Source organism: Canis aureus, chromosome 8 (genome assembly GCF_053574225.1).
Source record: "Canis aureus isolate CA01 chromosome 8, VMU_Caureus_v.1.0, whole genome shotgun sequence".
Taxonomy (NCBI): Eukaryota; Metazoa; Chordata; class Mammalia; order Carnivora; family Canidae; genus Canis; species Canis aureus.
In genome coordinates this window covers 45,897,050-45,920,527 of record NC_135618.1, presented here as the reverse complement: position 1 = coordinate 45,920,527, position 23,478 = coordinate 45,897,050, and the positions used below count along the sequence as shown (strand labels likewise).

Here is a 23,478-nt window from a genome sequence, read left to right as displayed (position 1 = left end):
TTTGGGATCTGCTCCGTCTGGGTGAGCCCGGCCCTCACCCAGCTCTGGTGGACTTACTTCCCTGCCCAGCTCGGCCCTGAGCGCCTGCATTTGTGCGCGCGCGCGCGCGCGCGCGCGCGCGCGCACACACACACACACACACACACACACACACACACTCCCTGTTCCCACCCCGTGAGGACAGAGGGGAGTGAACACTGATCCTACAGCAGAATTTCCTCCACTTTCCTGGGGAGTGAGAGCCCTTGAGTTGGAATTCCTCTGTGATCGTGGGGTTTTCTCCCCAAACTTCCTGAGGCCATCAGGGGGTTGAGGGGTCAGGGCTCACGCTGTGTGTGGACATCTGACACCACTTACCCTGAGCACCCCCCCATTCCTGCTCACCCCCCACACCCTCCACTGGCCTTGGTTTACACTGAGCTCTCTGCTGACAAATTTGTCCTTTAGATCTTCAAATAGTTTTAAAAATTCTTTATGTTTTAACGGAGATATAACTCCCATATCACAAATGTCACCCCTTTAAGGTGGTTTTTAGGGATGCCTGGATGGTTCATTCCAGAACATGTTCTCATCACTGCGAAGAAGCATCCCAGGTGCTCCTCCTCTCAGGCTCCCTGCATGGAGCCTGCTTCTCCCTCTGCCTGTGTCTCTGCCTTTCTCTCTCTGTGTCTCTCTTGAATAAATAAATAAAATCTTTTGCAAAGTAAATAAGTAAGTTCAGTTTGCCAACATATAACTCCAATGCTCATCCCATCAAGCACCCTCCTCAGTGCCCATCACCCAGTCACCCCAAACCCCCACCCACCTTCCCTTCCACTACCCTTTGTTTCCCAGAGTTAGGAGTCTCTCATGGTTTGTCTTCCTCCCTAATCTTCCCTCCTTTCCCCTATAATCCCTTTCACTATTTCTTATATTCCGTGTATGAGTGAAACCATATGATAATTGTCCTTCTCTGATTGACTTACTTCACTCAGCATAATACCCACCAGGTCCATCCATGTTGATGTAAATGGTAGATATTCGTCCTTTCTGATGGCTGAGTAATGTTCCATCATATACATAGGCCGCATCTCCTCTATCCATCATCTGTCGAAGGACATTGTGGCTCTTTCCACAGTTTGGCTATTGAGGACATTGCTGCTGTGAACATTGGGGTGCAGGTGTCCTGGCATTTCACTGCATCTGTACCTTTGGGGTAAAGTTGTTGACTATTTTGATTATGACTCTGCTTATCCCATTAATGATACTTTTCACGCTGAGTTGAAATTGCCCATTTGCTTCTTTGCCTCTCCTGAGACACTGGTGATGTTTGTGGGGGGGGGAGGGGGAGACTTGGTCCATTTGCTCACTGCACTTCACCCAGATGAGCTTGGTAAATAGTAGGTGCTTAACAAATGTGGTGGCATTGCTTTCAGCTCTATTTATTTATTAAACTCACTTATTTTTAAATATATATTTTTTAAATTTTAAGTAATTTCTATTATACCCAGTGTGGGGATTGAACCCACAATCTTGAGATCAAGAATCACAAAAGCCACCCACTGAGCCAGCCAGGTGTCCCTCAATGTACTTATTTCTTAAACAATTTTGAAAATCAATGTAAACTATATGTGGGTTGCAAATATAATTCTATGCCCTTGGACGATTTAAACTACCGTTTTAATTTTAGCATTAATTGTTTGGGGTACTGAAATGATCTGCAAACAATATCATTCTAATTTTAGTATATGTCCTGCCAAAGTGAACACCGACCTGCAAATAATAAAATCACATGTGCAGCAGTGACAAAGCCTACGGCTTTCAATGCAATGGTTGATGGAATGCCTGAGGAAGAAAATCACAGCAACGAAGTATGTTGTTAGAAAATAATATTTTGAATCAACATCTTTAAAATGACTTAAACCTCTTATTTTGAAATAAATTCAAACTTACCAGAAAGCAGCAAGGATAGTACAAAGGACTTAGCTTTACCTTGGTTCACCAGTTGTTGGCACTTTGCTGTGTGTGTGTGACTGGATAGGTGTGTATGGAGGTGTGAATGCATGCCAACCCGGATTGCCCACTGCATTTAGTTATTCTGGGATATTTCTACCCTTTCTTAATCTTTCATGACATAGGTTGTTTTGAAGAACTAAGGCCAGCTTTTTGGAGAAATGTACCTAAACTTAGGTCTGTCTGATATTATCCATGGTTAAAGCCAAGTGGTGATTTTTGGCAGAAATACTGCAGAAAAAAAAAGTGTTGTCTCATAAAAAGACTTTTTTTTTCAAGCTCTGTCACTACTAAAGATGGCCTAGAAGTGGCATTTTTTTCTTTGTCCTCCACCACCTCTTAGCTCCACCCCAGGCCCCAGATTTTGGTCTTCGATTCTCTCGCCAAAGAACCCAGGGCTCCTTAGAGAGGAGCCAGTTCCAAATCTGGATGTGGAAACTACTCAGACTGGATCTGGCATAAGCTTTTGTTGCCAGAAAGCACAAATGTGTTTTGAAATGTCACAGGAGTTCTACTACTTCGCTGGGTGGTTCTGGGTCTCATGACGCCGTAGTCAAGTGATCGGCCAGGGCTGAGGTCATCTGAAAGCTCAACTGGGGCAGAAGGAGCCACTCCCAAGATGGTGCCCTCACACGTCTGTTGGTTGGAGGCCCCAGCTCCTTGCCATGTGGGCCTGTCCACAGCACTGCTCCCAGCACGACAGCTGGCTTCCCTCAGGGAGAGCATGAGAGAGCAAGTGACTGAGACGGAAAGCCAAAGTGTCTTATAACCTGGTCTCAACAGTGACGTATGGTCACGTCTAGTCTGTTCTATCAGGCAGGCAGACCAGCCTTGGTTCACTGTGGGAGGTGACTACACAAGTGTGTACACACCAGAAGGTTGGGGTCATTGGGGAGCATCTCAGAGCCTCGCCCAAAGAAGGAACAAATGCATGTGTGTCTACAGAGTGCCCACTGTGCTCCAGGCCCTGCTATGATGTAGATGTGATTATCCCCATTTTGCAGGTGAGGAAACCAGACCAGGAAAGTTAAGTCATTTGTCTAAGGTCACACAGTAAATAGCAGAACTGAAATTCGCAAGGCAGTCATCTGCTTCCCTGACTATTTAAAAAAAAAATTTATCATAGAGAGTTCAAAACATATGCCAAATCGAATAGAATAATGAACTCTGCGTACCCATCACACAGCTTCGGAAATGATCGACTCAGGACCAATCTTTCATTTATACTCTGATCGTTTTGAAGCCAGACCTCACGCCACTTCAAACGTACTCTGTCATATTGAAAAGAACTCAGTTTTATTTTTTTTAGAGAGGAGGAGGGAGAGGGTGAGGTGGGCAGGGGAGAGAGAGAGAATCCCAAGTAGGTTCCATGCCCAGTGCAGAGCCCGACCCAGGACTCAATCTCACAACACTTAGATTGTGACTCAAGCAGAAATCAAGAGTCAGACACTTAACCAACTGAGCGCCCCAGCACCCCCAAGGACTCAGTTTTATTTATTTTTATTTATTTATTCATGAGAGACATAGAGAGAGAGGCAAAGACACAGGTAGAGGGAGAAGCAGGCTCCATGCAGGGAGCCCGATGCGGGACTTGATCCCAGGACTCCGGGATCACGCCCTGGGCCAAAGGCAGGTGCTCAACCGCTGAGCCACCCAGGCGTCCCAAGAACTCAGTTTTAAAACCAACACCTCGATTAGCATCACCTTTAATAGCATCAACTCACTTGAAAATAATGAATAATCCCCCAATACTGTGAAATATCCAGCTGGGGCCTGGAGTTTGATTGTCTCGTAACTTGTATTATTTGTTGGAGCTTGCAGTGCAGTAACGTGCACAGGTTGCGATGGGCTGCTGGATTCCTTAGGTCCTTAACCCATGGGCTCCCCGGCTGCCCCCTGTCTTTTCTTCCCCTTTGCCATTACGCTGTAGAGCTTCCTGGGATCTGGATTTAAGTCGCGCCCTTCAGTGTTTTCCTTCGGCTGCTCTACTTCTTGCTAATTAGTAGTTGGAGCCGGAGGCTTGATGAGATTCGGGTGTGGCTGTTCGGAGGGCGGGGGCATGCTTCCCCCAGGGGTTCCTCGTGCCTGGTGGTCCTCTGCGGCTCCACCCCTGGGTCCTTTCGGGGTCATGGTCCAGATGCTTTCCAGTCCTGTCATTCGGTCTTCATTGGTGAGCCGAAGGGGAGGAGGGCGGGGGGTGGGAGTGAATGGGTGACGGGCACTGGGTGTTATTCTGTATGTTAGTAAATTGAACACCAATAAAAAAAAAAAAAAAAAAAAAAAAAGAAACTTCCCCTCGTCGGCATGGAGGTCATTGCCCCGTGTATGTTGTAGAGAAAAGGCACGAGGCGCGTCAGACGCGTGCCCTTCACCCTGGTGCGTTCTGGTGGGGAGTCTGTCCTCTCGCACCTCGGGGGTGGGCGCCGAGGGCCCCTTGACTCAGGTGACTCGCGGGGGAGGGTGCGTGGTCCTTGGTACTCGGATTGGCCCGCTGTCGCCGCGGGGCGCCCCTGGCAGGCGGCCTCTGAGCCTCCTGACCCGACTCTGGCGGCCTCCGACGGCTTCCCTGCTGCCCGCGGCCTCACCGCGCGTGTTTCTCCACCCGTGCCAGGAATCCGGGTGCGTGTCCTGCCTCAGCCCCCAGGCTCTGTGGCTACGATGTGCGTCAGGTGGGCCCGGACTGCCATCATTAAGTGGACATATTTTGGGGGCCGGGGTCACTGTCGTCAGCAAGTACGGGTCCCCTTTCCGTTGATCTGTGGCTCCCCGCGGGGCTGAGCTGGGGCTCAGAGCAGCTGCTAGCCCTTAGGGCTTCGTGCAAACCAGGAAGGGGGACCCTTCCTCCCCGGAGAGGGCGCCCAGCCGGAGACAGGAGGGGGGCCTGATTCCAGCTGCCATCCCCTGCGTCGATGCTGCTTTGCTCAGACCCTGGGACGGTTCGCTTCCCTGGGCTTCCACGTCCTCCTCTCACGTCCTCCTCTCTAGCTCCTTCCTACCTGGCTTATTTGGGCTCAGTTGTCCCAAGGTAGGTGTTAGGGGCTGACTTGTCTCCTCTCCAAAATAGGTGGGAGTTCTAGCCCCCCCCAAAGGTGACCTTATCTGGAAGTAGAGTCTCTGTGGACGTAGTTAAAAGGAGCCGGCGGGTGGAGGGGGGCTGCTACTGCAGCGTGGCTGGTGTCCTTGTAAAAGGCCAGCCTTGTGAAGACAGACCCGTGGAGAAGGTTGGGGGCGGAGGTTGGGGTGAGGAGCCACAGGCCGAGGAGGCCTAAGCTGCCATCAGGAGGTCGGGTGGGAGAGAGGCCTGGGGTGGAGGCTCCCCCGCAGCCCTCCAGGAGCCCGCCCTGTGCACACTGTGATTTGGGAGTTCTGGCCTCCAGGCTGCGGGAGAGAAATTTCTGTCTGAAGCCATCCCTGCTTGCGGTGCCGGGGGAAGGAAGGAATACAGGGCGATTGCTTTCCCCTCTTCCTGCGGCCCCAAGGGCAGCAGCATCACCTAGTGCTCAATGAAGTGCAGGCCCCACCCCAGGCCTTCCGAATCCACATCCTGATTTAATGGGAGACCCAGGTGAGATGTCCGTGCAGCAAAGGGGCTTCTGCTGGTGGAAGGAGTGCACCCCAGTACAAGTGCGTGATTTCTGGTCACGCCTGGCACTTCCTGAAGCCCCGCCGCCCACCGGGCCATATCCTGAGCCTCGCAGGTTCTCTGGGATCTTCCCCGCAGCTCGGCGCATGCAGTTGTGCCGCTAGTGGCTCTCACGCTGCACAACTTGAGGGAACATGCCTCATGTGAACTGTGATTGACCGGAAGCCCCTGGCAGCCCTGACTCTGAACTGGGACTCATACAGGTGAAGTCACCTGCTCGAGGTCACACAGGTCTCCAGGGGTGGTGCTGGGGTTTGCACCTGGGCAGCTGACGTGTGCGCGCGCCTGAATTTGTGCCCACTACCCCCTGCTCCCCTGCCCTGCCTTCTTCCTGCAGAACTCTTGAAAGCTGTGCCTCTCATTCCTCCATTTCTTTTCTCTTGTTTTTATTTATTTTTAAAGATTTTATTTACTTATTCATGAGACACACACAGAGAGGCAGAGACACAGGCAGAGGGAGAAGCAGGCTCCCTGTGGGGAGCTCGACCCAGGACTCGATCCCAGGACCCTGGGATCACACCCTGAGCCCAAGGCAGATGCTCAACCACTGGGCCACCCAGGCAGGCATCCCTCTCTTGCTTTTATTTTTTATTTTTTTTTTATTTTTATTTTTTTTAAAGATTTTATTTATTTATGCATGATAGTCACAGAGAGAGAGAGAGAGAGAGGCAGAGACACAGGCAGAGGGAGAAGCAGGCTCCATGCACCGGGAGCCTGACGTGGGATTCGATCCCGGGTCTCCAGGATCGCGCCCTGGGCCAAAGGCAGGCGCCAAACCGCTGCGCCACCCAGGGATCCCCCCTCTCTTGCTTTTAAATTGCGGTTAAATATACATGATGCGAAAGGGACTATTTTCACCATCTAAAGTAACAATTCAGTGACATGTGTGCAGCCGTTACTATTATCTGGTTCCAGTCCCTTTTGGTCACCCCCAAAAGGAAGCCCATCCCCATTAAACACAACCCCCCTGTGCCCCCAGCCCCAGGCAGCCTCTCAGGCGCTCACCATCCCCCTAGACTGGCCTGTTTCTAGATGTTTCCTATGAGCCGGATCCTACAGTACGTGACCTGGCTGCTTTTGCTCACGATCATATTTTCCAGACTCCTTCATGTTATAGCATTGGCCAGTACGGCTTCATTCCCTTTTTTAACTTTTGCCACATTTTTTTATTGTGGTGAAATAGGCCTAATCTAAAATTTACCATTTTCACCATTAAAAAAAAAAAGACTATTTAACAGAGAGAACACACAAGCAGGAGGGAGAGGCAGACGGAGGGAGAGGCAGGCTGCCTGCTGGGCAGGGAGCCCTACATGGGGCTCGATCCCAGGACCCTGAGATCATGATCTGAGCCAAAGGCAGGTGCTTAACGGACTGAGCCACCCAGGCACCCCCGTCTTCATCATTTTCTCGTGTACTGTGGAGCAGTGGTAAATAGGTTCCCACTGCTATGCCACCATCACCACCATCTGTCTCCAGAACGTTCCTACCAGCCCACACCAAGGCCCCGGGCCGTCCTACCCACCTGCCCGCTCCATGGCCTCTTCTCAGCACAGTCCTACACTACCTGTGCTTCTGTGACTAAGCCTCATGTTTTCCAGGTCTGTCCTCATGGGCGCGTGCGTCCCTGCCTCATTCTTGTCTACAGCAGGGTAACGTCCCACTGTGTGGACAGGTCGGTCACACTTTGTTCATCTGGTAAGGGACACGGGTTTCCACCTTTTGAGGATGGTGAGCTCACTTCCCTTTAGTGCTCTTACGAACATGCGTGTGCCAAGTTTTTGTTCGAAGACAGGTTTTTCAGCTCCTTGGCTTCTAGGTGTTTTGAAAACTCTGGGCCATGTTGAGGTGCCCCCCCCCCCCAGGAGAAGAGGGGAGGATCCCCCACAGCAGGGCCCAGCCTAGGCTGAGCAGCCCCCCGTCCCTGCTGACTCAGCCCTGGGGGGTTCACTTGGATTTGCCACTAAGCCTGTCCAGCCTCTAAAGTTGGGATGTCTCTTTAAGAAGAAATAAAGAACAGAAACAAGAGTTAAAACCCTGGTGACCAGAGGGAAGTCTGGTTTTTTAGTTGTTGTTTGATTTTTTTTTGTTGTTGTTTTTTTGTTTTTTGGGTTGTTTTGTTTTGCTTGCACATGCAGACCTCTATCATGCTGCCCTTTGAATGGAAGCAATGAGGACACAGACATCCCAGGTGTCTACAAACCTGCCTGTCCTGGGCTGAGATCCTAGGAGTGGAGGGGGATGTGCTGTCATTTGAAGCAAGAGGCCAGAGTCTGAAGGACAGGGGTGCTAACACTGCCTCTGGGGCGTTCTAGAAGAGAAAAACCAGGTTCCGCCCAGATGCTTACCCCCTGCCCTGCAGCTCGCCAGGCCCACGGGCTTCAGCAGGCCATATCGGGGTCTCTGCTCTCCGAGGTGTGGGTCCCTCCAGCCTCCCTCTGCTTTGTTCCTCAAGCTGAGTTTCCCTTGCAGATGGGATGGAGGAGGGCCCCTCACTTGTGAGTCCCCCCGCGGTCTTGTTAAAACTCAGATTTGGGCTTAGGAAGTCTGGGGGCGGGGGGAATCCCCTGATCCTGCATTTCTAACAAGGTCCCGGTAGGCAAGGGGAGAGGCTGAGGGAGGGGCAGGTGGTGCCTTAGCTGTCTCCCCCAGTGCATGGGGGTCCCCTTCCTCCCGCATCTTCCTGGCGGCCACCGCCGTGAGCGGAAGAGCCACCTGACTCTAAGTGGGCGTTGGGCTGAAGAAATAAATAGCAGCACCCTGTTCGTTTTTAACAGTGGGGGAAAACCTCTGACACGGGATGTCCAAAAAGAGCACCACTGGCCAAGGCTCCCCGCCGCCCCCCCCCCCCCCCCCCGCCCGTCACTTCTCTCAAAAATCGTGACAATGAATGAGAGACAGTAAGTGGAGTGAGCAGCCACAGCCACCCAAGGTCCCCTCTGGCCTGGTGGCCTAGGTATTTCCTCTCCGGGAACCTCAGGCACCTAGGGTTGATGTTGTCCTCCCACTTCACAGATGAGTACACCAAGGCCCTGGATGGTAGTACGTTGCCCCGGGCCGCGTACCTGCAAGGGCAAGGATGGCGTGCGAATGCGTGGCTGGCTCTGGCTCTCACGGCCCGCTCTGTCCAGGTGGGGGCCCGGTGCGCATCTATGTTCCAAGTAGGGGTGGCCTCTCCCCGTCTCCCCACTATGGTTTTTTTTGTTTTTGTTTTTGTTTTGTTTTTTTGCAGAAGAACTGGTAAGTCCAGAAGGAAGGACCTGCTTTCTGAAATTTTCCTCATGCATCCAACTGTGATGGCCAATTACTCAATTGGGGATTTTTAGGTCTGGATTTTTTATGTTGACCACAGAGAGCCCCCAGAATATCAGCCCATGCATGGGCTTGGTTTATTCTGAAAGATGTCTTGCCTCAATGCAAAGTGGAGGCTCCCTCTGATTTCTTTATTTTTCTATTTTTTAAATTCAGATTGACTTCAAAGTATGGGGAACAGTGAGCCTCCGTCAGGATCAGCACGTGGCTGACTTCCTCTTCTCCCCCATCCATTCTGGGGGCCTCGGCTTGTTGGGAAGCAGATCCTAGGCATCATCTCAGATGCTTGGGGTTTTTTTGTTTTAAGTGGCAAAAGCAAGCCAAGGAGGAAAGGTTAAGTCTTTCCTCAACCTTTGTCCTGGTGAAAAGCAGAGAGCTTTCCAGAGTGTCTGGAGAGTGAGTTTGTTTGTTTGTTTATTTATTTATTTATTTATTTATTTATTTTTTAATTTTTTTTTTTTGAGAGTGAGGTTTTTAAAGGAAGAGAGCTTAAAATAGGTTGTTTGCTGAGGAATTAAAGCCAGAGACAGTCTTTAAAAACCAGAGCACGGGTTTTCAAAGTAATTTAAACAGTGCAATGAAGGACAACGCTTTAGGATGCTGTTTGATCCTTGCTGACTTTAGGATTACACCCGCCTTTCCTCTCGGGTCAGACTTGCTTTAGTAGTTTATGGGGGGGAAAAGTTTATGTGAAAGAAGATATGTGTGCCTATGGGACACCTTTCTTTCCCTGATTTTACCCTATTTACTGTTTAGACACACCCCCACCCACTGCCTGTGTCCATTTTTTAGAGTACTTTTAGGTTTACAGGAAAACAGCAAAAAGTACAGATTTCCCATAAGTCCCCCCACCCCAAACTTCCTCCTACTAACATCTTGCATTAGTGTCTTATATTTATTACAAATGCTGAGCCAACGCAGCATTGTTACCTAAAGCCATTTATGTAAAGTTTTATCCCTGTGCATTGCCTGGGCTTTGACACATGTAATGTGTCAAATAGAGACACCATTATTGTGTCATATAGAGTAGTTTCACTGCCATGAAAGTCCCCTCTGCTTTGCTTATTCATCCCTTCCCTCCCCTACTGACCTTTGGCAGCCTTTTATTTTTATTTTTTATTTATTTATTTATTTTTTACTGTGTGCATAGTATTTCTAGTATTTTCCAGAATATCCTACTGTTGGAGTCCTATAGTATGCAGCCATCCCAGACTGGCTTCTTTCATTGTGTAATACACATTTAAGGTTCCTCATCTTTTCACGGCTTGACGCTCAACTGCTGAGCCATCCAGGCGTCCCGAGAGCTCACTTCCCTTTAGTGCTCGGTAATATGCCACTTTGTGGGATGCACCACAGTTTATCCATTCACCTGGTAAGGACATCCTGGATTGCTCCCAGTTTGGGGCAATGATGCATAACACTGCTGCGAATATCTGTGTCCTGTTGCAGGCGTGGACCCAAGTTTTCAACCCCTTTGGGTGAATTCTGAGTGGTGTGATTGCTGGACGGGATCACATTTAGAACTTTTGGGGTGATTTGCAAAGATTTCTCTTTGGGTAGTGGTTTCGATCAAAACTTTTAAAGGTGTGATGTACATAAAGTGCACTGATCTGAATAGATGGTTTGGACTTTTGTTATGTGTATATGCATGAGATCAAGATACAGGAATGTGGGGGATACCTGGGTGGCTCAGCAGTTGGGCATCCGCCTTTGGCCCAGGTTGTGATCCTGGGCTCCTGGGATCGAGTCCCACGATGGGCTCCCTGCATGGAGCCTGTTTCTCCCTCTGCCTGCGTCTCAGCCTCTGTGTATCGCTCATGAATAAATAAATAAATCTTAAAAAAAGATATGGGAGTGTGTCCAGCAGCCCTGTTTCTGTACCTTCCCAGGCACTGTCCCCTCAGCCGTCCCCATAGATAAACTACTCTGATTTCTAGTACAATCCATTGGTCCTGCCAGTCAGCCAGCTTCCACCCTGCAGCTTTTGAAAGCAGACTTCTTTTGGGGGTGGGGAGGGGCCATTAGTAGCAATTTGCTTTATTTGGGTTTGTTTTGAACAGCACCTAATTTCATCATTGTTCATGATAGCTCTGGAGCAGAGAGCTTGGCATACTTTCTGGGTAAATATTTCTGACTGCCAGTGAGTGAATGAATAAGCATGGCTGCGTTCCAATAAAACTTTACTTACAGAAACAGGAAGTGGGCCAGATTTGGCTCTTGGGCCAGAGTTTACGAATCCAGTGTAGAGCAGGGCTTTCCTTGTAAAATTTGGGTCTGGGCCGCGCTTTCCTCCAAGAGGGAAGATCTCAGTTGTGGGTCCCAGATCCATGAAAATGGATTTGAACTGAAACAGAAACCCAGCCAGACTCTCCCCACCCCCCCTTTTTAAAAAAGATTTTATTTATTTATTCATGAGAGACACAGAGAGAGGCAGAGACACAGGCAGAGGGAGAAGCAGGCTCCTTGCAGGGATCCCAATGTGGGATTCGATCCCGGGATCTCAGGATCACGCCCTGAGCCAAAGGCAGATGCTCAACCACTGAGCCATCCAGGTACCCACAGATTTTCCCCACCTTCACTACCCTTGCATTAATCTCATTTTCTGTTCCCCTGTCTGTCCTCCCCTCCTCCTGTCAGCCTCCAGGCTCCTACCTGGCCTGCAGAGGGTGAGGGCTTTGCTATCAAGTGGGAAGCACTGCCTGTTAAAGTGAAGAAACGAAGAAGGTTCTTCGGTGATGTGGAGGGAAGGGGGGGATGTGGAGCGGTCAGGAGATGTGGGGGATCCCTGCAGAGGTGAAGGTCTGCCCCTGGCTGGTGAGAGAGAAAGTTGTGGTCAGGTGGGGAATTTCACAGCGGAGCTCCTTGGAGGTGGGTCAGTTTCGAGTGGCTGAGGTAAGCTTGTCACAGTCCCTGAGCAGGATCTGGGTTTCAGGCACTTTTTATGTGCTACCTTCACTTGATCTTTTAATAGCGATGAAGTGGCCACTGTTCCACTGTTGGCATGCCCGTTTTACAGGAGTGGAGACTGAGGTGTCCAGTGGGTGTGTGGCGCTGGTCTGAGGTTGGAGCTAGGATTTGAATGCTGGCAGCCTGGTACCTCTGTACTGGTTGCCTCTCGATGGGCCACCAGGTGGGTGCCTGGGAGGGTGGGGTTGCAAGCCAGTGGCATTGGGAGGTGATGACTATTGGTGTGCGTGTGCTCTGTGCCCATGGAGGTAGCAGAGAAAACCCTGGGGGACCCAGCAGGGAAGGGTGGACAGATGTTAAGCCATGACCTTTGCAACTCTCAAAACCAGGAAACTGGTCTGAGACCATGTAGGCGTTGGCGGCAGACACAGGCTGGGCCAACCGCGGAGGGGGACCGAAGGGAGGGCTTGGAGGGTGGCCCAGAGGACAGCCTGCATCAAATGAAAGGAAAGCAGTATTTGAGAGCAAAGTCAGCATCATTTTCTACTCTGGGCTTTGTCGGAGTGAGGACAGTAGCCATGGTGTTAGTACTTTCCATTACACATTAAGGACATCATTTAAGAACCCAACCAAGAACCTTCCAACAATGGGAATTTTTCTGCATTTCAAGAAACCACAGCTGAAAGTGGGTGGGCAGGGGATTTATTCATATGCATTAACTTCCAGGTTTTACCCTGGATCATGGGCCACGTGGGTCTTTTACGTCTTTTAAGTCTATACTGTCCTACAATATACTGTTTGGCAATATAGACCTGATTACAAGACTTAACACGGTAAATATTTGCTGAGAATCTTAAATGCCAGGTGCTATTGAGGACATAAAATAATCTCGGACATGGCTTCTGACCTCAAAAAGTTTTCAGTTACTGCACGGGGGACTCTCTTATCTTCAGGGCAAAGAGGCAAGATTGTATTAAGACATTTAGTTAAAAGATCCTCAGGAAGATTTAAGGGTTAAAGGGTAGGAGAGAAGGGGCACCTGGGTGGCTTCAGTCGGTTGAACATCCAACTCTTGGTTTCAGCTCAGGTCTTGATCTCCAAGTTGTGGGATCAAGCGCCAAGTTGGGCTCCGTGCTCAATGTGGAGTCTGCTTGAGATTCTCTCCCCCTCTGACCCTCCTCCCCACTGCATGTTCTCTTTCTCAAAAAAAAAAAAAAAAAAAAAAGGCAATAAAATGTAATAACAGACAAACAAATACGAGAGACACCCAAGGTTCTAATCTTTGGGAACATTCCAGATGTGGAGGCTGTGTGGGATCACGTCTGATTCTTCAGGGCCGGGTACATGTCCCAGGCTGGCTTGCACCCAGGCCGCCAGGAGAGGCCAGCATCTGGAAGGCACAAAGGGGAAGCCTTGAGGTGGACAGCTAGGGTTTGGGCACTGCTCCTTCCTTTGGAACACCAGGAGTAAAATGCAGAAGTCACTATAAATCCTGCTTCTGAGGAAGTTCATGTTCCCTTGAGAGTCAGAAACTGCACAATTCCATATGAGCCCCCAGTTTGCTTACTTGGCATGGTCCTTCCTTGCGAGAACAAGCAGGTGCCTCCCTGATGCAACTCCGGCTCTGCTGGCTCTCTCTCTGACCACCCAGGTGGAGGCTCGTGGGCCAGCGTGAGACCCAGCCTGCTGTATTTCAACATTCTTAGCCGCCATCATTTAAAAACATTTTCCTGTCGCAACTCTCAATTTCTGGCTCCTTGTGAAACTAAAGGATCTGCCAGTACTGGGTGAGGAGGCCCTTCTGCCCCTTGCTCCCTAGCACCAGGTGGGGCTTTCACTGCCTCTCACCACCTGGCTTGCACTGTTGCCTTCTCGAGCTTTGTTTCTACCTGTGCTCCACCGAGGTGGATTCCAAAGGCGGGGGGGTGGGGGGGAACACAATGCCATGTCTTTGGCCTGGTCCGTGTCACCCACCATCCCCTGCCTGACCCCTGTGGGCATTTGTTCTCTCTGCACTGGATATGGGTGGGTGGTCTTCGTTCTTGAGCTAACTTTGAGTCTTTGGTCTTTCTAGACTTTTTTCCTTTAAAGCAATTGGTGTGGGGTGAGTCAGGATTTCCCTCTATCCAGAACACGTGTTCCTTGGTGACAGGAGACTGCACCCCGTGGGCTGCATGTGAACTGCTCAGTAACTGGTGGAACAGCCCAACCTTTACCTTTAGGGAACTGGTTGGTCCTTATCACTACCAGGTGGGAAGGAGGTGACCACTGTCCTGTTTCACTTCAAAGGTGGCTGTGTTTCGAAGAGGACAAATGATATTTGGAATCAAATTGGGGGAAAGTACTGGATTCTTCGAGAGGGGAAAGGTTCTAGTATAATAATGAGTGGCTCAAAACTTGTGATTTGCTGACGTCCTCAGGGCTGCAGCCTGACTTTGGCTTGACAAGCACTGGGGAAAACGTGACAAGTCAGAACCCACCCAGTGAGTTCGGGGATTGCCCTCTTGGCCTTTGCAGTGAGGGGGCTTCTGGGTTCTTTCCTAGGCACCCACTGGCCACCTTTTTCCATCTGTTTTTCCGAGTGAGTGCCATTGTCACGTATGTGTGCTGTGACTGGTTCAGCAGAAGCTTTGTGGGCTGCTTTGTCACCGTGCTCCTCCTCCTGTCCTTTGACTTCTGGTCTGTGAAGGTAAGGCCCCCCTGGCTCGTGACGCCATCGCTCCTGAAACACGAGGGCCATAGTTCAATGTCACTGACGTTACCAATGAATGTGGCTGGTTTGGGCCAAGAGGTGCTTTCGCTTAAACAGCAGATACATACTTAAGAGTACGAAAAAATACATTGTTTCAGAGTTGAAAAAAATGTCCAGTTCTCAACTGCCACTGTCACCAATATGTATCTCAAGAGGGTGGCAACTCCGTAGGCTTTGCATTTTTTTGTAAAACGTGTTGCAGAGCGGGGAAATTGCTTGTTAAGGTAAGCTTGGTTAAAAATTAGAAGCCTCCAGCTGGCTTTGAGAACCCACCACATCTCAGACCCCTCTGCTCCCACTCCCACTCCCCGGGCAAGTTCAACACCAACTGGAGACTTTTACTTTGTTCATCAGTGAAAAGACAATGACTCTTTTCCTATGGCATGCTTAGAGTCCTTCTGTCCGTTTCCCCCAGAACGTAACGGGAAGACTCATGGTGGGCCTTCGTTGGTGGAACCAGATCGATGAAGATGGGAAAAGCCACTGGATTTTTGAAGCCAGAAAGGTATTGTCCATTAGGAGTTGAACCAAGGCAAAGGCTGTGGGAAGTCTGCACAGGTCCCTTGTGGGCTTTGGGCAGATCGGGTTCCCAGGCAGTGCTGAAGCTACCGCTGCAGGCACGCCGCTGCCACCAGCGTGTGGCAGAAGTTCATGGACGAGAAGCCAAGAGGACCGCAAGTGACTTTGCAACCATTTTCACTCATTCTGAAAATGCAGTCTTCCTCCCAAACAGGCCTCTCCGAATCACATTGCCGCCACAGAGGCTGAAGCACGTATCTTCTGGCTCGGCCTCATCATCTGCCCGCTTATTTGGATCGTGTTCCTCTTCAGCACCTTATTCTCCCTGAAGCTCAAGTGGCTGGTAAGGTGGCACTCTGACTTGGACAGTGCTTTGCCATGTGCACAGACCAGGATTGCAGAAGTGGGTTTTATTAGCTGTTGATTTGCGACAGCTTTGCTGAGCTTTCACAGACCCTACAATCCACCCATTCAGCGCATGCAACGCAACAGGTTTCTAGTATATTCACAAGTGTGTGCGGTCAGCACCACAGCCCATCCTAGGATATTATTGGCACTCCCAAAAGAAGCCCTGTACCCTCCTTCCAGCCATTTCCACCTCCCCTGTGCCCCTCTTCCTCCATGCCTGGCACTCATCTTCCTGTCTCAACACTTACCTATTCCCAACATTTTCTGTAACTGGAGTTATATAACGCGTTTGTACCCTTCTTCCACTTAACGTAGTCTATCTAAGGGTCATCTGTGTTCTAGCATTTATCAAGACTTCTTTCCTTTTTGTGGCTGCGTAATATTCCATTGTAGGGCCATGCTGCATTTTTTTCTGTTCATCCACTGACAGACATTTGGTTGAACCTTTCAGACTCCTGTGAATAATGCTGAGAGAAGTTGTAAGCAAAACCATGTGATATCCTACTTTAGAACTCTTCCTAAAAGCAAGCCTCAGAGTTCTTAAGTTTTTATAGGCTTTTTTTTTTTTTTTAGCACGCTCCACAGCCAGCATGGATCCCAATGCTGAGATCGTGAACTAAGCTGAGACCAAGAGTCTGACGCTCAACCGCCAGCCACCCCTATTTTAATTATTCTATTTCATTGCTGTGATCTGGCTCCTTCTGTGAGAAAACATCCAGATCAAAAGTGGGGGGCACTCTGGCGTTTGGCTGTTGGCCCAGCCATGCATCAGCTCTGAGACTTTTGTTTCTGTGGGTTTCAGTTTCTTCCCTATAAAATGGGATGATAATGGCACTGTCTTTTGTTGTTGCTAGATAAGGTGTCCATGATTTGTGAGTTCTCAAAAAACGTCTGGTTGTTACTAGGTACAGACCAGAGCCACTTCTGTGGTTCGAGAGGAACATTCCCATACATGCTCTTACAAGAACTACTTTTGCTTTGTGAGCAGGCCCTTGTGATAGCTGGGATTTCTCTCCAAGCCGCTAACCTGTATGGTTATATCCTCTGTAAGATGGGAGGTGAGAGTGACCTCAGCAAAGTCACAGCCAGTTTTCTGTCCCAGACGGTATTCCAGACGGTGAGTTCCTGAAGTCTTACTCCTGGACCCCTGCACTCGATGTTTGAAGCACAGGTGGCCTAGTGGCAAATGCAGTTTTAACCGTTTTCGTGTCAAGTTGGCTGCCACAGTGTTCTGTGTATGTGTGTGTGTGCATGCACACGCATGTGCCCATGGAGGCGGGGCATAAAATTTATACAACATAAAACTTACCACTTTAAACATACAGATCAGTGGTGGTAAGTACATTCGCACTGTCATGCAGCCATCACCACCATCCATCTCCAGAACTTTCTCATCTCCCCAAACTGAGGTTCTGTCCCCATGACACAGTAAGTCCCAGCCTCCCCTCCCACCATCTATTTGGCTCTCTGAACCTGACTCCTTTGGGAACTTCACGGAAGTCAAATCCTGCAGTACTGGTCCTTTTGTGACTGCCACTATTAGCTTTAAGTGATTTTAAAACTACAGGATTAAGTACCACACACACACAATTTTAACCTAGCATATATTTCTAGAAGCATAAGATCTTTTAAATTTGACCAGCTCCTCTTAAAATGGTTTGACCCGTCTTAAAATTTGAACAGTGCTGCTTTCTGCCAAGACCTTGATTGAGCAATGAGCCCTGCAGGTTTTTGGTTATGTTGTGGGTTTGCTCTGGCTCTTGAATCAGCAGAATCAGGCCCCTCATGTGTGGGGACAAAGCCACAGTGGACTTATCTTCTTGCAGGCTGGCCCGGGTGACTTCCAGAAGCCTGGCCTGGAGGGGCTGGAGATTCACAAGCATTAGGTAAGAGGTGAGATCGAGGTGGGAGCCAGCCAGGGTAGGGGGTCATCCCAGGGCTCCATGGCCCCCTCCCTTGGCTCACGTGGAAGGGGTGCAAACTCCACCCTGTGTGCAGGCACGAGGGACGGGGCAGGAATGGGGGGAGAGAACAACGGGATTTGCCCAACTCTCCACAGCTGCCCAGAGGGAGCTGGAACTTGGGAATCACCTCTTCCCTCATTGGTGCCAGTTCCTGCACATCTCCCGGCAATGAGGAGAATTCTAGAATTTACTTCACTTTTACGTAATTAAAAAAAAAAATACCCCATAAATGGTCTTGGAGGACACTGGAAATTACTGGACATTGCACATATATTACTGCACGGGGCACAGACCCCTATTCTGTTTACATGGGTGATTTATGGGCTTTTTGGGACTATTTTCACTTTTCCTCTCAATCTGAAGCAATGGCGTTTGGACTGTTATTTAAAACCATGACTGGATTTTGCAATGAAGCCACACATCCATCCCTCTGGTTCTTTTTTAGGCTTCTCTTCTGAGCCTGCAGTGGCTGAAGCAAGAGGTTCTGTTCTTAAATAAGCTTCAGCAGAGAAGAATTCCCTGACCAATAAGCCGTTGGTTTCCTGCCGGAAGTAGGCCTCAGGGGAGAGGCCTGAGACGTTTTTATTCTTGCCTTTATGTATGCTGACAGTGTATGAACACGACAATTAAAGCGTCTCTGAAAAAGTGACTTCACGCCCTACCAGCGTCTGGTCCCTTTCTGCCCGTGTCCCCAGGCTGCTTGGGCCGGGCTGCGGGGTCGGCTCGTGTCCTGAACACTCTCATGTTTCAGGAACTGATGAGGTGCCCTTCTTCTGGCAGATGGCGACCACAGAACTCCTGGATTCCTGGAACATGAGACAACAGAGAAGCGGTGATGCGGTGCCCCTCTCTCAGGCAGCCCTGCCTGTGCTGGTGAGGGCTGAAGCCCTGCATGGCTGAATTCCCAAAACAGTCCTGTTTCTGCCAATGCTGACTCCTCAAAAGTGCTTGTCCACGGTCCTAAGTGTGTGGCTGGAGATCTTACATGGGCCCATTCCACAGATCAAGAGCCTGGGAATGCCATTCCCCGCCCTGGATGCCCTTCTCCTAGGTAAAAGGAACGCGTGACAGCTTTAATGACTGCCCCTGCCGAAGCTGCCTTAACGTCCAGGCCTCCACTGGCCACTCACCAGCACACTCAGGCTGCACATGTGCTTTCTCCTCTCAATAGCTTTCTCATGGACACCTGGCTTCCTAGGCTGAGGGGTCATCCCAGCCCTCACGAGCCCTACTGTCCCCACTCAAGGCTGAGTGGCAGTGACCCTAATGACCCATAAATGGCTCTAAATGGGATGTTCACACCCAGCAGAGCACAGGACTCAGGCACACACGTACTTTGAATGATACTTCTGTAGGCTAAAGTGGCTGGGGAATCCGGAGCGTCAATCAGAAAAGACTGTCCTTTATCGCAACTCTTACCTTGAAGAGAAATGAAAAGAAAAAAATCCATGAAGAAAACCGTGGCAAGGTGAACTGGAGGCCCTCTCGGGCCTGTGATGTTAAGACCCTGAGCCCACCTCACTTGCAGTGGAGAGTATAGCTGAGAAACACACAAGATGAATGCGAGCATAAGTACACATGTGGAACGTGTGTATTTACACTCCTCGGGGCTGCCCAGGCAGGTCCTCCTTGCCCCTCTTCCACTGCTCTGCCCACCCCCAAACCTGGGCAGACCCCGTGCGCCTGCTCGGCACGACTGCAGAAGCAAGTCAGTGGCGCTGCTCCCCCACCTCAGCTGGGCCCTGCAAGGCCAGCTGCCCCAGGAGCCAGGGAAACTGAGGGAGGAAAGGAACCAGGAGGAGGAGCTGGCAGAGCTGGAGTCCAAATGAGCCCGAGCCACCCTGGGAATGTGCTGGACCAGGTCCGGAAGTCCTAGGTCCCAGAAGAGTCACATACTAGCCACTGGGTACAATTTTCACAGTGTTCAAGTCTTCCCTGCCCCGGGGGACCCTCCCCCTCCCCATTTTAATAAAACTTCCATCCCTCTCACTGTGCTCCGTGACCAGGCATTACTGTCCAAAGAGCTGGTTTCTGCAGTTTTCTGGGTCTCCTCTCCTGTCATCTTTGCCACTCCCTGGGCAGGGGGCACGGTTACCACCCCCTCTTACAGATGAGGCCATCAGGGCTTGGAGCCTCCAGCTAGCGGTGGAAGAGCTGGGCTCTGAGGCTGGACATCGACCCCAGAGCCTCAGCCGGGTGGGTCCACAGGCTTGGCACAGTGCCAGAGATATGGCACCTCCTTCTGCCAGGGATCCCAGCACAGGCTGAAATGTGTGCCCTCACGCCGTCCTATTCCCAGGGATCTGCCTTTGCTCTCGCTGGACAAAAATAACTCTGGGGGGGAGGGAGGTGGCCTGTCACAGTGACCTCACAGTTTTGTCCTGCTTTCCAGTACAGGACAGCGCCAACCACCCTTCTCTGATGCCCACGGGCCTTGTGCTTTCAGCTAGAAGGGAGGCTAGGGCCATGTAACTTGTCACACAGGCCCACTCCCCAGAAGGCCCTTCATCCTCTGAGCTTGGGACTGAGTAGCAGCTGCCCTCAGGGCATCTGCTGTGCTATTGGCTCCTGGCAAGTAATCAGAACTTCACTGCTTTGTGAAAAGTGGCCCTAAAAAGAAAAGCTCGGCAGAAGCTGGAGCCAGGCAGGAGGGCAGATGCCTCCCTTCCCCTCGCCTTCTCGGGGGTTGGGTCCTGCATTGGGGTCTGAGGCTCTCCCAGCCTCAGCAGGCTGCCTGCCCGTTCTCTGCCAGGCATCCTCCTAATCTCCTGCCCACCACTCCTTTCCTCGGGGCCCACACTCAGGTGGTGGCACATGCTGGGGCTGACAGCAGTGAGTGAGCCAGGACGGGCAATGACCCGCCTCAAGTCACTCATACTCATCCCTACATCCACCTGCCTCGAGGGGCCTCTGAGCAGGAGACACTCTTAGACCTGGAGGGTTAAGGTGGGGAAACTTGGCACCACGTCTGGTCAGTGCAAACAGATTCATCTTCCTGGGTGTTTGCATACTCGCTAAAGCAGCAGCTGGAGTTTTCCATGTTTCATGGGGGAAAACACAGAGCAAAGTGGTGTTTCAGGGCCGGAGAATACGCGAGGAAGGTTCTCCGGATATGCACTTAGGTGCCAGGCTTCTCAGAGCAGCCATCAGTCCCCGAGCAGCCCCTCAAGGCTGTGCCCTCCCACCCCACTCTTGGCTCCTCCACTCTGTACACCCCCAGCAATCTCGCCTGAATAGGCACGTCCCACAATGTCCCTGAGCCTGCTGACCAACCGAAGGCTCCTCTAGACCCAACATGCGAGGGAACCTGCTCTCCTCAACAACACTGCCCCCCCACCAACGGTCACAGCTTCTGAGGGCTGTCCCCATCTTCTAGAGCAGGCAGACATCTGCCACCTTTCTCCCCAAGCATCAAATCGTGTCCCCTTCCCACTGCTGTGTGTCTCATCTCCAGGTCTGGGCAAGCCCTAATCTCCTCCCCACACTCCCCTACAGGGACGCCTGAAGGCCTCCCTCTCAGTCTCAGGTTCTCATTTCCTCACCCTGAAGGCCCAGCTCTCGGGCCTGGCTGCAGAGCCGTCCACATCTGGGTTCCAGCCTGCTTTCCCGCCTTCTCCCCAGGCTTCCTTTGGCCCAGGCCCCTCTGCTGACGCAACCGCCCTACCACTTCCTCACGTCACAGGCTCAGCTAACTTAAGCAAGTTTGACTCTACCTCAGGGAAACAAACATTTGGAGGCAAGTATAATTTGAAGAATGTGAGTGGCCCTCCCGATCATGGTGCTCAGCAAGCTAACACTCTAGAGTGAGTGCAGGATGGGGATGGGGTCCACCACCCCACCCACTCCGTCAGTCTTGCTGCTGCTCATGGAAGGGACCCAGAGGACTCTGGGATGAAAAGGGTGAAACATTTTTCATGCACGGGGCCCCTGTAGGCAGGCCAACGCCCTCATCTAATGCCGAGAGACGGGGCCGTCCACGCTGTGCTGGACCTCCCAGGAGGCAGGCCGGTCTTCGTAAGGGGTTTTCAAGGCTAATTCTGATTCATGCCTTTCACCTCAGAACCTAATTCCTGTCTGAGACAGGACCCCAGCACACACCCATGGCATTTCCCTGTCTTGTCCTCTCTACTTGGTGGATTCCTTTTCTGGGGCCTCCCAGCACCTCCCTGACCAGTCCTCACCCCACCCTCCACGCCTCACCCAACCACACCCTTCATATGCAGTCTGCTCACTCCCACAGTGACATGCCTGTGTCCCTAGACCGGAGCTGAGCTCCTGAGGGTGGGCTCTGCGTCTGCTGCCCCCACTGCCTAGTCATGCCTGTGTGGAGTGAGCAGGGTGTAAAGGCCCCATCTGGCAATGGAGGGTCAGGACGGCATTTAGACTCACCCACCTATGTGTGGATCCAGAGGCACTTTTCCAAGGAGCGGGATCTTCAGATTCTGGCACATGACTTCTGCACCCCCTGTCGTTGGTGGGAATATCTGAGATTCCTTCTGTGAGGTAAGTTAAAAAGGGAAGAATTAGGATTTTGTTTCAGAATCACTAGAAATGGACACTTTAAAACAACTTAAAAAAAAAATGGCTGTCTGAATGTGAAACATTAACCACTAGAAGAATTCTCATTAAATCAGCAATAGAGATTGTGACTCTACTTTCCAAAGTGACAAGGAAAAGCATAAACCATGTCAGAGACCCCTCCCCAGGCTTTCCTCCTCCTCAGAAGGGACTGCTTAGCCAAGCCATCGGCCGATGTGCCCCCACCTTGCACTTGGGGCAGATGAAGCCACTCATGTTCTCCACCACTCCGATGATGGGCAGCTTCACCTTGTGGCAGAAGTTGATTTCTTTCCGGACATCTTGGAGGGACACCTCCTATCAAGGTTCAAAACACCATTTCAAAGTCAAAGCATAAGAAAAAAGTTGGCGTGCTTGCAGGGACGGTTGGTGCAATGTAGTGGGTTGACCACCATGAAACCTTACAGAGTATTCAGTAAGTATCTCGTTAGTGTCAACCATGCACTAAGCCCTATGCTAGCTGCTATTCCCCGCCAAACCTCAAAAGGATAAATGTGAACAGCCAAATATCAACAGAAAACAAATGCACAAAAAGGACCTTTTATGATATCCTCATGTTCTATTTTTCTCATTGATATACTACACCAAGCCAAACTGCACTATTTTCTAGGTTAGGGGAACAGCAAAGTGTGGCCTGTGAGCCAGTCTCAATGTCTGGCTTTTTTTTTTTTTTTTTTTTTTTTTTTTTAAGATTTATTCAAGAGAGAAAAAGGGGGTGGGATGGGGGGAGGGAAAGAATCTCAAGCAGACTCTACACCCAGCATGGAAACGGACGTGGGGCTTGATCTCACCACCTGAACCAAAACCTAGAGTTGGACACTTAACTGAGCCGCTCAGGCACCCCTGTTTTTCTAAATAAACTGGACATAGCCACATATGTTCCTCTACATATTATCACTGGCTGCTTTCATCCTACAATGGTACAAATGAGTGGCTGTGACAGGCCATGTGGTCCACAAATATTTACTATCCAGCCCTTTATAGAAAAAGTTTGCTAACCTCTGATCTAGATTATGAGCACAAACAACTTTATAGACAAGAAGAAAATGAGGAATAGTCTAGTTAGATCAAATTCACTTCTGAACTCTAAAAGCTTCTTTTACAGTGATACATAGAGTGTGACATCCAGGCTTGGCACCCTCTCTATGCCCCCCAGGTCACGGTTATCACGGACACATTATTCCTCGCTTGCTGTTGTCAAGTGTGGCCGCACTCTACCCTCTGTGGCTCTAACGCTTCTGCGTTCCCAAAGGTTCAAGGCTTCGAGACACCTATTTCTCCCCAGGCACACATTTGGTTCTTCATCCCTGAGATTGAGGTACAGACAAAAAGGCATTTAGCTAGAAAGAAAACCAGTATAAACTGGTATTAGTCTCCGTGCTCCTTGCACCACTGTGGTTCTCTCC

The 23,478-nt window shown here is 50.5% G+C and overlaps 2 protein-coding genes across 2 annotated transcripts in view; one reads left to right on the top strand and one right to left on the bottom strand.

The window, feature by feature from the left end:
- Positions 1–18,143, top strand: part of TVP23A (trans-golgi network vesicle protein 23 homolog A) — a 30,731-nt gene extending 12,588 nt beyond the window's left edge. The window contains exons 3-8 of the mRNA XM_077906619.1: positions 14,396–14,540; positions 15,019–15,108; positions 15,337–15,465; positions 16,519–16,647; positions 17,357–17,416; positions 17,940–18,143. Coding sequence (XP_077762745.1) covers positions 14,396–14,540; positions 15,019–15,108; positions 15,337–15,465; positions 16,519–16,647; positions 17,357–17,416 — 553 coding nt within the window. The 3' untranslated portion in view covers positions 17,940–18,143. The remainder of the gene's footprint in view (positions 1–14,395; positions 14,541–15,018; positions 15,109–15,336; positions 15,466–16,518; positions 16,648–17,356; positions 17,417–17,939) is intronic.
- Positions 17,118–23,478, bottom strand: part of NUBP1 (NUBP iron-sulfur cluster assembly factor 1, cytosolic) — a 21,501-nt gene continuing 15,140 nt past the window's right edge. Inside the window, exons 8-11 of the mRNA XM_077906618.1 lie at positions 22,259–22,369; positions 21,888–21,990; positions 18,830–18,913; positions 17,118–18,300 (exon numbers count right to left, since the gene is read on the bottom strand). Of these exons, the coding sequence (XP_077762744.1) occupies positions 18,242–18,300; positions 18,830–18,913; positions 21,888–21,990; positions 22,259–22,369 (357 nt within the window). The 3' untranslated portion in view covers positions 17,118–18,241. The remainder of the gene's footprint in view (positions 18,301–18,829; positions 18,914–21,887; positions 21,991–22,258; positions 22,370–23,478) is intronic.